We start from the raw sequence: 13155 nt of genomic DNA, 5'->3' as shown, positions 1-13155 counted from the left end.
TGTTCATTTTCATAGGTCTTGGCAAGACTGGTGAGGGAGGGTAAAAAAAATTCACAGAATATTTACTTCTTAATTGCATATTGTTATAATATGTTACAGAAAGTACTAATTCAACAGGCCTGTCATAAACTGTGCTAAGTTTAAAAAGACAAATTAATTCTTTTAAATGGGAAACTAATTAGATGACACTTGCTCAAATACAAATTAAATAATTCTGAATTCCAAAACATTAGATAGAGCTCTAGAACAAAGAAGGTTCAGCTGAGCTAGAAACAAGCAACATTAGTGCCAGAAGAAAGCCATTGGTACATAAATATTTTATTTTGACTGACATTTTCCCCAGTAAATGGTTATTTTTGCACCTATTAAAACCTTGAAAGTTGCACTAACATTGTATTACTGAGGCCAGGAAAGATTTGAAGTGACTAATGCAGGGACGACCTGAATTTAACACATTTTCTAAAAAACAGAATCTGTATTATAGATTGGTATCTCCTTCCTACAAGGTCAAGGTTTTGACCTGTTTAATACTTCAAAGTCCTACGTACACCGATTGACTGATGTATCTGACCTGACAGCAAAAGTAAGAATTAGCCTCCTGACTCAGTTTCCTTATCAACAAGCAACTCCACACATTCTAGCCACTGTACTCATCCAAAAATTCAGTATGAAACAAACTGATGAGCAAATGCAGGACAAGAAATCTATCCATCTTCCATCTGCTTGAAGACCTTTAGGTGGAAAACGAGGCCAGAACTGTACAGTTTAACCTCATGAGCAATATACTGCCTCAGTCAGCAAATCCAAGATTCTGACATATGGTTTGGCAGGCTGTTCAGCAAGCAGTCAGGAACCATATTTCACTTCATATGGCTTTTTCGTTTGTTTTCTGAACTGCCAGGCAATAAGATTATAGCCTGGCATCATCACTCCCTCATACCCCCTGAAAACTGCTCTCTCCGAAACACCCTTCAGAGTTCTTAATCAGTAACTGAGACGGAGGTGAAAGAAAATTTACTATTTAGGGGCACTTCCTCTCCCAATAATCTACAGCACTCACAACATGCTTTGCCTAGATGTTTTCTATTTAAACCCTAACAAATGCCTATAGATTAATTTACTATAAAATTAATTACATGAAGTTTTACAATTCTGATTATCTTCCATATTTGGGATCAGTAACTGTCAATATCCAGCACTGCTGAGGGTTAGTGTATAGTACATTTTAATGATGTTACCACAGGTTATAAAGGGTGCATAGGAACAGAAGATTAAAGATAAATTGCTTTAAAATAGTATGTGCTACTCCTATGGCCTGTTAAACTGAAAGATCAAGATCTCATGAGTTTGTAGAGAGCACAGTATGCCAGACCTCATTTAAAACAATGCCGTAATAACTGCATTGAGTAACAACGAGGGTCAAGTACTGCATTCTTGGACAGCTTTATCTTTAAAATGCCTCAATAAGTAACATTATTTATTTTATTACAGGATCTTTTAGTCCAAAATCAGATGTATAGGAAAATAAACATGAAGTGATTGAGCTGATTTTTCTTTGGCTTTCAGATTATGTGTATAATTTGTTGTAGTATCCTGAGAGTGCATTCACTTCATTATCCCACTTTATTACTGAGACACATACATCTGCTCCTAATAAAAAGAGAGCTTCTCTAAAAGACAGGTATGTGTGAACTGATATATCAAATTCCATCTGCCCTATGGCAAGTGGAAACGAGACCTGCCCACCCTGAGGATGGCATGATGTATTGGTGTATAGCATTAGACTTTGCGCACACTTAGGCTCCATCATAGCCAGCCTCAGATGTTATATGAGCTGAACTCTACTTTGCAACTTACAGACTTTGATGTAAAAAGAACAGGAGTACCTGTGACACCTTAGAGACTAACAAATTTACTAGAGCATAAGCTTTCATGGACTTGATGTGCTGCTGATCCAAACTAACCCTACAGCCCCTACGCACCACTAATTTGAAACAGAAAATTGTAAGTTTAATTATTTAAAGTACAAGGTAAAATGTACACCAGTTTCTCTGTGCTTATGCTGCATCCTCATACTAAATAATAAGCTTATCCTGTAGAAAAGAATGAAGCCAAACCAAAGACCAAGAATGTTTTACCCCCAACAGTAAAGAATTCGGGAACTCACAGCCTGCTTCTGCCCTAGCCCCAGAGATGGCCCCAAAAGTTTCAAGGGCCTCACAGTCCTGTAATTTCAGATCAGGATCTTATCTGAGACACTAACCTGTAGCAAATGAAGTCCCTAAGCATGGGAGCTTGTGGGTCAGGGAACAGAAGGAGAAATGACAAGAAGCCCCTTCCAGGGTGTGCTACGGTATAGCGGAGAGCAGAGGGATTTGCTGGGAGTGCCCCCCGCAGGTGTAGATGTAGGGGGAGAAAGAAAGGCTGGAACACAAGATAGGGAAAGCGTGGGAGCTCTCCAGAGAGGGCAAGGGTGCCGAAACCACTGGAGGATACCCCTACCCCAGGGTCTTTTATGGGGTGAAGAAGGGAGAACCGTTGGGATGCCCCCTCGGGAGTGCAATCGAGCACTCAGAGCAGCCTCGGGACGGACACTGGTTGCTCTGCCGCCGCCTCCTTCCGCGCGGAGGCCATCATGTCCTAGCTGCTCCTGGCCAGAGAGGTCCCTGTCCCGCCGCTTTCCCAAAGGAGCCAGAATAGGAAAGCCCATTACAGTCAGCCCAGAACCCTCTGCAGGCCGCGCCAGAGCCGCGGTCTCGAGTACAGAGCGCAGTCCGGCACCGCACCACATGGCCGGTTACCATCTGCCCCCGGTCCCCGGCCCCACAGCCATGCCCGCGGGAGTACACGCACTGGGCAAGCCGGGCCCCTGTGGCAAGGGGATCAGGCCTCGGGAAACCCCCAGTCCTGAGGGCGCGGGAATCCTGGGCCCTCGCACAGGGAGACGAAACGCCTCGGATTCCGGAGCATCCCAAGAAGGGAGCCAGGAAACCCAAGCTCCCCTTGCACCACCCACAGCAGGAGCTTCCGGTCTAGGGCTGCTCCGCGAGGAGGAGACCCCGGGGTAGCTAGGGACCCCGGGGAACCGACATTCAGGCTGCCTACGGGATAGGCGCCTCCCGGGAGGCCAGAAACCAGGACCTCGCAAGACACCCACAAGGGTCACCGGTTCGCGGACGGCACGACCTACGGGGCAGCGCCCCCCCCGGGGAGGGGGAGGGGGAGGTCGGCGGAGCAGGGGGCAGCGCCTCCCCCTCCGGGAGGGGGAGGTCTGTACTCACATTACTCTGCGGGTCGATGGCCTGCAGCAGCCGGTCCCTGATCTGCTGCGGGGAGGGGGCCGGAGCCGCTGTCATTGCCTGGGCGAAGCGGGGCGGCTGCGGCCGGGGCGGGCAGGCGGCGGGGCCGGGCCGGGCCGGGGCAGCGGCTCCTCACTCGCCGGCAGCAGCCTCCTCAGGGAGCCGCAGCCGCATGTTCGCTCCCCGCGCGGCGGGGGAGCGGCGCTCGGAGCCAGACGCGACCGCGAGGGGAGGGTCGAGGCAGCAGGACTAGGCCAGACCCGTCTGCTCAGCTCGGGGCCGAACTCAACTGTGGGCAGGACTCGGAGAGCCAGCCCCGCGCAAGGCACCATGGGACCCACCCGACGCCGTTACGCACGGCGCGTCTGTGACGTACCAACGCACGCACAGGCACGTTGAGCGAGTGCTCATGCTCGGGAGACGCGAAGGCGACCTGTTCGCAATACGCATGCGCCGAAGGCAGGGCTGCTCCGCACAGCGCCGATGCAAAGCCGGCGCCCTGACCCCGCACGTTACCGAGCCAGGGGGAGCGGGAAACACGGAGCCGGCGGGGGACGCGGCTCCAGCGTCTGCTAGGCTGCACCGGACCCCGCTAGGCCTTCCCCTTAGCCCCAGCAGCTGCTCCCGGCCCCGCATTGCTCCCCTGGAGCGTCCTGGGCTGGAGTGGCAGGGGCACAGCCCAGGACGCGGGGGCAGCCCCAGAGCTAGGGCAGCGGCACTACAGCGTGGGATTCAGGGGCGGCTGCGGCAGTAGGGGATGGGAAGGGCTGGAATAATAGGGGGCTGCAGCTCAAGGGATAATGGCAAAGATGTATGGCTATAGTAAAGCCACGCTGAAACCAGCAAGAGTGAGGGGACAGGTCAAGATTAAACAAAGTATTCACAGAAAGCCAATGGTTTGATCTCCAGCTCTTGCTTAGAGATGGGCACTTGTCCTGGCAGTAACGGGGAGAGGGGATAGCTGTCGGGTTTTGCAGAGGCTAAGATTTTTCTTCAATGCACGATGCCCTCACTCGAGACTGACAACAGTGAGTCTTTCTAGCTGAAAAGCAGATGATATAATAACACTATTTGAAGAAAATGGCCATTACTAAAAACACACATTTCCATAATCTTCCTGCTGGCAGTAGCCTCAAGAAAGTAATGGTATTAGTCATAACATGCACCATAGTGTCGCCCTTGCATGCCAATGCAATCTGAAGCAGTGCAAAAATTCTTAAACAGATTGGACCTCATTACACTTAGTAAAATAAAAACATACACCCAGAATAATTTGAATCAGGTTACTTTCAAGGGCTTTAATGCCCACAGATACATTCCTAAAGGTGCCTATTTTATTTGCATCAATTTTATATGAGCCATTGTCTACATTAAATCTCCATAGCACATAACATTTTTAAACATCTCACCAAACTAAGTTGCAATCTATTGGTAGGGTTAAGTATATAAAACTAAAAGCTAGACATCCCCAACAAGTCAAGCTATAGTTATGCTGCCAAAGAACCAAAGTTCTGGATAGGGGAGGAGAAAACCTATTTTCTTCTCCCAGCAGCAGCTGCACTTGTTTAAAAGCTCAGAAGAGTTCGTTTATGTTCTTGTGGCCTCTACTGGAAAAAGGAAATCGATGGATGCTAAATAATTCTGGAATGTTCACGAAAGAATTATATTTGGCATATAATCACTACCACACCTTGCCCCTATTAATTTGCTTTTTGGCTGCCTTTTGTGTAGTCACATTTGACCTCTCACATCTGAGACATAGGCATGGGCAAATGCTGATTTTTATACCCTGGCATAATGAGGATTTCCACTAATTTTCATTGTAGTGGTGAAAATGATCAATGAAGCAACTGCTAGAGCCTGCATAGTTTAACCCGTGTGGAAAGGACTGAGTTTACAAAATACAAAGAAAGACACACAAGGCCTTATATCAGAGGCCTGAGCTAAAGTAGTAAAGTTTTCCTAATATAAAGCAAAGTCAGGCTGTGAACTAGGCCCTGCTCACAGACTCTGGCAACAGGGCTGATATTGCAGAAACACAATTCCTAAGTAGTGTTAGGTACGAGAATACACACGCAAACACATTCCAGAAGGGTGGTACTAGAACACCCCGATACCAGCCTATCCTCCAAAGATAACGAACATGCTGACCCATCTTAAAGATTAGGTCAGGATGATAACATGATGGATAGAGATGTTTTGATCGAACCAACAGGTACAAGGCAATGGGTGGCGGCCAGATATATCAGAGAGTGGTGCCCAGATACATCGGGGCAATACATAATTTGTTTGTAACGATGTATAAAAAGGTATCTCAAAGGGAGTGTCTTTGGCCAGCGTAGGGGGAATGGAAAATCCACCATTTATTGAGCTGCATCCATTATCACAGGCATACGTCTTAGTATCCTCATAGAGTCTGCCAGGTGCTATTACCATGCTTCATTGACAATAAACTTGGCCGGGTGCCTTCGTACCTTAACGGATCCTGTGATCATCGGACAGTTTGACTGAAGTCTGCTGTGCCAACTATTTGGCTGGGACAGCACACAGAGAGCACACACATGCAGCCAGATATCCAACAACAGTCATACTTGCACTACGTGCTCAGCTCTGTATAAGGCACAAATAAGAAAACAGGCCCTGCCCTGAGAAATGCACAATCTAAAATTTCATTCCACACAAAAAGTAAAGCTGCGCCATAAATCTCACACTCTGAAAATCAAAGTGTTCACTAAGTGGTCTGCCACACTAATCAAGGATCTAAACTCTTGGGTGCATCGTAAGAATAAGTAGTTCAAAGCAAACAATTTTAATCAGTTTCAGTGCAACAGTGTATAACTGCAATGGTAATGTGTATAAATATTTAACTATTACACTTATAACATCTGCTAAAGTGACTACTATCAATGCTTCATTGCATTATATTATCCATTTAGTCAGAATATGGTTTATTATACATATATTATAGTTACTATACAAGAGCTCTGTGTAACTTGGAAGCTTGTACCTTCCACCAACAGAAGTTGGTCTAATGAAAAACATTACCTCACCTACCTTACTGCTATAATATAGTTTGCCATATTTGTAGTGTTAGTATAGTTTGAACATTTTCTACCTCCTAAATTAAAACAAATTGAAAAGAGTTACTTAGAGAAGAGAATGCTACTTGTTCTACATGGAATTGACCAGAACTTTACACTACATAACATTGCTCTGAATAACTGATACAAATCAAAAGAATGGTGGACACAAAATAGAGCTGAGTGCTACTCTGACGATTATGGGGACCTCTAGTGGCTTATTTATAAACTGTAGGACCATCCTCTTCAATACACTGGCTAAGTATTCACTGAGGACGCTGGATAAAAATTAGGGTGGAAATACTTTGAGAGTCATGGATTCTAAAAACAGTAGATTTTAATGGGATGCCATCCCCTGCATACCGTGGAAAGGACAGCATCTCTCCCCTTTTCAACAGATGTGCATGGGACAACTGAACTTTAAAATATAACCCCATCCTAAAGATTATTCTTTGCAAACTAAAATATCTCAAAAAGAAAAAGAGTACTTGTAGCACCTTAGAGACTAACAAATTTATTAGAGCATAAGCTTTCGTGAGCTACAGCTCACTTCATTGGATGCATTTGGTGGAAAAAAAAAAAAGCTTTCGTGATGTATTTGATGAAGTGAGCTGTAGCTCATGAAAGCTTATGCTCAAATAAATTTGTTAGTCTCTAAGCTGCCACTAGTACTCCTTTTCTTTTTGCAGATACAGACTAACACGGCTGCTACTCTGATACCTGACTCTTGCTAGTTGACTCTACTAGGAACTAACAGAGTACCAAGCAGCTTTAACCCTCTAAAAATAAAACTACTCTCTTCAAATCCATTTACATATTATCCATCAGAGTTCAACAGGGATGTATAATCTGAGCCATTTTTATTGAAACCTCCAGTACTGGTTTGGAAGATGAACAATTTACACATACACAATCACCAACACTGATTTAAGAAGTCTGATTACACTAAATTTGGTAACTATCTTAGATGTGTGCTATGAATCTAGAACATGCATATGGCATATTACATATCAACTGATAACAGATCATCATTTAATTGATATTTAAAATTACATTTAGCACTTTTGCATGAAAGAAACAGGACTATTGTAACTGCTATTAAGAAGATGTTAGCGCACTAACATCGAATACAAAAATATGCTGACATACAATAACTCCCTTAGGCCTAAATTAAATGTTTACTTAAACGCTGTTTTACCGCACAACTTGTAAAGCCTGAAGAGAAAGAAAAAAAGACTGAATTAATTATTTTTAAAATTTTCTTTTCAGCCTGTTCTGATGTGTACATTCTCATAATACTTGGAAGTTAGTTTAAGATCTCAAGACCTGTTACTTCTTTTGATGATGAATGTGTATTTTTTTTAACCTACAAGTTCTTTGGAGCTTGTTCCTGAGCTTCTGGACCCTCTTTATTGGAATTTAATTGTATAAGTAGTAGTGTCTGTATGCTCATTCTCAGTTATTTCAACTTCAAGGACATTTATAATCAACTTGGGAAAGGCTTAATTCTGGTGGCCTCTACTCTGCTAACTCCATATCCACAAAATCTACCTGTCTCAGTAGGTAGATTCTCTAGAGCAGTTTGCAGGCACATACTATCTTTAATATAGTGAAAAACATTCTTCTCCTCCTCCTCCCACAAGTTATTTCTTTATTGCGCAGCCCATGACATCCAGATATTTAGAGTGCTACGCAGCTCTCTATAGTCAGATACAAAACTGACAATCATTAAAATTCCAAGAATATAACATTGTTTAGCTTAACTTTATAAAAATGCCTTACAAATGGCAAAATTGGTCTCAGACAATAGAGCAGTGGCTCCTCAAATAGCCTATACTATGCCATAACAGACTAAGAGCAATGAGTGACTGAAAGCGGAGATTCTTATGACCATCAGATGTTGTTGTAGTTCTATAGTACACCAAGCATCATGTTGCTGAGCCAGCATCATCATTTAGAAGTTATTTATATATGCTAGAAAAGTTGAACAATTTTGCTTTGAGCATCAAGGTTGGTAGGCCTAAAAGCTGACACTCCCATAGAGGCAAGCTAGAGGAGGGTATACACATGGGTCAATGTGTTTGCTGTTAGTCCAATATTTTTTGGGGTCTGTTGAAAAAAGATATGAAAAAAGTTCCAAGAGTCAGCCCACACTTTTGGTAACTATGGTCCAGGAGGGTCAGTTTGTGTGTCTACCAACCATGAAAGTGCTCCCCACCATTTAACAAGAAGCTACTTTCATTTACATAATAATCACACCATCTTACAATCTGCCCAAGAATATGAATGTGTCCTCTCTCTTTAACATTTAGAGCCTTGTATAAAAGAACAGACCAAAATTCTTTGTTCATATTTTGAAAACATTGCAATCTTTTACTTTATGGAAAGGTCATGTTTCCAGCCAAAAGCCTCCTCCAAGTTACCAGATAAAGACTGCTCTCCAAACTGGATAACTTCTGGATAATTTTCAAGATCCAAATAACCTAGCAGATATAACAGAAAACACAAAAGTAGTTGAGAATTGTGTATAATTGTATAGTAGACATCCAATTAAATGTCATTACTGCCAGAAGAGACATTAATACACGTCTGCGTCAATTCTGCTTTCCCATTCATTGGACCATATAGCTACACAGGTGAAAAGCTAGCAGATATTCTGCCAGCCTGTCCATTGAGACTGAGCACGAGGCTCAAATCCAGGGTTTTGAGAGGCAGCATGAAGGCATCTGCAAGGCCATGAAGCTGGCCTAGCCCAAGGGTTTTTCTGTGTGAGAGTTTGGTTTTTTTACATCCAAGACACCACTAATGTCTTTTTGAAAAAGACATCATTTGCCCTGGTCTTCCAACATAACTGACATGTTTAAGCAACACATTGTAAAAAGCACTAGATTCAAGGTTGAATCTCTTATTGATGAGCAAAGAAACTAAATTCATCATGCATTACAAGTTTCATTATCATTAAGTGACAAGGTCAGTGAACATCTCCTTACAGATCAAAATTGAAACAAATGAGGCTCAACAGCAGCCCAAAACAAAGGAAGAGAGCGGGATCAGAAGAGGAGGAGTTCGGAACAAAACCAAGATGTCTAACTTAAGAAAAAAATTATATCAATGAGATCCTATCTGGTTCTACTTACACAATCATGCAAAACATCATGAAGATGTTCCACAAGGCAATGAAGATTCGAAAGTACCTGAGACTCAGCAAGAACTCCCTGATATTGTCACCTAGAAAATCAAAGGAAAAACCATTTATCATATACAGCAAACACAGACACACACATTTACAATTTACATTTTCAATATTAACTGAAACATGTCATTAACTGTTAGTTCAAAATAAAAACTGAATGTTACAAGGACAAAACAAACGAGAAATGGAGATTTGGGAGGGGATGGCCACCACCTAGTACAGTCTGTCACAAACACCCACAAAGGTCTAGAAAACAAGGAAAAGAAACCAGAAGATAGGTCTCGTCCCATTCCAAAAAAGGAAAAGGACATCTGTCATGGCCACGTTATAGTATGGGGTCTTCCCACCTCAATCATGCATCATAATGAGGATAAATACATAGAGGCAACTTAAAAACACAAACATTAATGAAGAAATCAACACACAAAGACACTGAGTTCTTCTGCAGCACAGATGCCAGTGTCCAAAAATGCAGGAGGGAATGTACACTGTAAATCTTAGGACTCCTTCTCCAAGTCACAGTTCTGAGAGGAAGAGCAGTGCCTGCAAAGCTCCTAGGTAAATATTGTTCAGTCAAGTTGTTAGCAGAGATTGATGAGCCAGTCACTAGCTATAGATGGATCAGTGAACTCATATTTGGGTGTCTCAGAAATCGGTTCATGTTAAGCACTTTTGTCTTAGAGGTTTCCCATGTAGATTTGATTAATCAGAGGGAAGCCATCTATATGAACAAAGTGCTGCATTCACAGCCATCTTTGTAGTGCCCACACTGAAGGAAACTACACACACTAAGGGCTTGGCTACACTTGCGAGTTACAGTGCAATAAAGGAGCCCCGGGCGCACTAGCTCATTACCCGTCCACACTGGCAAGGCACATAGAGCGCTCTGACTCGGCGGCTACAGCACTGCTGGTACTTCACCTCGCGAGTGGAATAACATTTGCTGCACCCCCACAGCGCCAGTGTGGACGAGGTGTTGCATTACTGCGCTCTGATCAGCCTCCGGAAACGCCCCATAATCCCCTTAAGTCAAGTGGCCACTCTTGTCATTGTTTTTGAATCCGTCTAGGAATGTGGATATGCCCTTTGAAAACTCTGTTTCTGACAGCCGGCTGCTTATCTGCGCCAAGACAAAGCAACCATTAGTGTGGAATGCTGTGTGAGAGAGAGAGAGGCGGGGGGCGACGGGGGGGTCTGCTGCTGTCTGAACTTACAAGACAGCATGCTCACATGCTCTCAGCCCCCCAAGAACCCACTCTCTCTCCACCCACATACACACAACACAATCCCTGTCACACTCCACTCCATCCCCCATTTGAAAAGCACGTTGCACAACAGTTGCCCATAATGCACCGTGCCCAATGCCGCTGCATGGGCCACAAATGTGGCCATGCCAGTGTGCTTGAAGCTGTCTGTGTGGACAGACTGCAGTGCTTTCCCTACTGCGCTCTCCGAAGGCTGGTTTAACTCAAAGCGCTCTACATCTGCAAGTGTAGCCATGCCCTAAGAGTCACAGAGGAAGTGTTCACTCATTGAGCCTATTACCCGTAGTTGGCTCCCTAGACTCTTCAACGAAGCCCTCAGTGTCTTTCTTCTTCCTGCAGGGACACAGGAGTTATTTCCACATTGCTCAGAGCAGACATGCATTATCAGTACCAACCCTAGGCGGGAGTCCATAGGATTTGGGACCAGACAATTAATCTAACAAGAGGTTGAACGGGGTGCAAAACCACCAGAGCCCTGGGGGACAGCAGTCTGCCAGGAGTGACTGGGAGGGAGCGACCCGGGCTGCTGATGAAAGTACCACAAGGCAGGGAGCACACGACTTCCCCTCTGCAGCCGGGACAGCCAGGAGCACCCGGGACGGAGGGAGGGCAGCACCGGCCCGGCGAGCGGGGCAGACGCGGGTAAACGGGGCGGGGGCCAGGAGGACCCAGCGGCGCCCCGTTCAGCGGCTGGTTACGGGAAGGCCCGATCGGAGGCCGAGGCCCGCCCCAGCCCCACTCACAGCCTGAAGTTTAACACGGCGCCGGCGTTCATCAGCAGCGTCCTAAAGGGAGAGACAGAGAGCGGGTTAGAGCGGGAGCGAGCGGCCGGGGAGCCGGGCGTTCTCCGGGGACTCCCGCCCAATCCCCCCGGCCCGGTACCCGCAGAGCAGCAGGTCCCCGATCATCGCGGCGGCTTCCGGACCGCGCCCGGAACCGGAACCGGAACCGCAAAGGGCCGGCGCCTGCTCAATTCCTTTGCGATTCCGCGCGCGCCCGCACGCACCCGGCGTCCAGGCTGCGCCGAGACCCCCTCGCTTGGCCGCCAGGTGGCGATACAGGGGGCGGGGCCTGTCTGCTCTGGGCGGGGACTCTCGGTAGGGTCCCCCTGGGAGAGAGTCGAGGTAGAACCCAGGAGTCCTGGGCCCCACGGCCTTCCCCCGGGCCGAGCACAGCATCCTACACCCTTCCCCCTCCCATCCCTGGGGATAGAACCCAGGAGTCCTGGGCCCCATGGGCTTCCCCCGGGCTGGGCACGGAGCCCAGAGTCCTCTTTCCCCCTCCCATCCCTGGGGATAGAACCCAGGAGTCCTGGGCCCCACGGCCTTCCCCCGGGCCGAGCACAGCATCCTACACCCTTCCCCCTCCCATCCCTGGGGATAGAACCCAGGAGTCCTGGGCCCCATGGGCTTCCCCCGGGCTGGGCACGGAGCCCAGAGTCCTCTTTCCCCCTCCCATCCCTGGGGATAGAACCCAGGAGTCCTGGGCCCCACGGCCTTCCCCCGGGCCGAGCACAGCATCCTACACCCTTCCCGCTCCCATCCCTGGGGATAGAACCCAGGAGTCCTGGGCCCCACGGCCTTCCCCCGGGCCGAGCACAGCATCCTACACCCTTCCCCCTCCCATCCCTGGGGATAGAACCCAGGAGTCCTGGTCCCCATGGGCTTCCCCCGGGCTGGGCACGGAGCCCAGAGTCCTCTTTCCCCCTCCCATCCCTGGGGATAGAACCCAGGAGTCCTGGGCCCCACGGCCTTCCCCCGGGCCGAGCACAGCATCCTACACCCTTCCCGCTCCCATCCCTGGGGATAGAACCCAGGAGTCCTGGGCCCCACGGCCTTCCCCCGGGCCGAGCACAGCATCCTACACCCTTCCCCCTCCCATCCCTGGGGATAGAACCCAGGAGTCCTGGGCCCCACGGCCTTCCCCCGGGCCGAGCACAGCATCCTACACCCTTCCCCCTCCCATCCCTGGGGATAGAACCCAGGAGTCCTGGGCCCCATGGGCTTCCCCCGGGCTGGGCACGGAGCCCAGAGTCCTCTTTCCCCCTCCCATCCCTGGGGATAGAACCCAGGAGTCCTGGGCCCCACGGCCTTCCCCCGGGCCGAGCACAGCATCCTACACCCTTCCCCCTCCCATCCCTGGGGATAGAACCCAGGAGTCCTGGTCCCCATGGGCTTCCCCCGGGCTGGGCACGGAGCCCAGAGTCCTCTTTCCCCCTCCCATCCCTGGGGATAGAACCCAGGAGTCCTGGGCCCCACGGCCTTCCCCCGGGCCGAGCACAGCATCCTACACCCTTCCCGCTCCCATCCCTGGGGATA

The 13155-nt window shown here is 47.6% G+C and overlaps 2 protein-coding genes across 2 annotated transcripts in view; both read right to left on the bottom strand.

The window, feature by feature from the left end:
• The window catches only part of MED26 (mediator complex subunit 26), a 58047-nt gene extending 54351 nt beyond the window's left edge, over nucleotides 1-3696 (bottom strand). Inside the window, exon 1 of the mRNA XM_038383676.2 lies at nucleotides 3282-3696. Within this exon, the coding sequence (XP_038239604.1) occupies nucleotides 3282-3356 (75 nt within the window). The 5' untranslated portion in view covers nucleotides 3357-3696. The remainder of the gene's footprint in view (nucleotides 1-3281) is intronic.
• A 3526-nt stretch (nucleotides 3697-7222) lies between these two features.
• SMIM7 (small integral membrane protein 7) lies at nucleotides 7223-11909 on the bottom strand. The gene is made up of 5 exons (XM_043502823.1): nucleotides 11720-11909; nucleotides 11581-11622; nucleotides 11118-11170; nucleotides 9517-9607; nucleotides 7223-8862 (listed from the first exon to the last, which is right to left on the bottom strand). The coding sequence occupies exons 1-5, from the start codon at nucleotides 11743-11745 to the stop codon at nucleotides 8847-8849; spliced, it is 228 nt and encodes a 75-aa protein (XP_043358758.1). The 5' UTR covers nucleotides 11746-11909; the 3' UTR covers nucleotides 7223-8846.
• Between the last annotated feature and the right edge of the window lie 1246 nt (nucleotides 11910-13155).

This window comes from Dermochelys coriacea, chromosome 25 (assembly GCF_009764565.3).
Source record: "Dermochelys coriacea isolate rDerCor1 chromosome 25, rDerCor1.pri.v4, whole genome shotgun sequence".
Classification (NCBI taxonomy): Eukaryota; Metazoa; Chordata; order Testudines; family Dermochelyidae; genus Dermochelys; species Dermochelys coriacea.
Note: the sequence above shows the minus strand (reverse complement) of the source record. Positions and strands in the feature narration are given on the sequence as shown.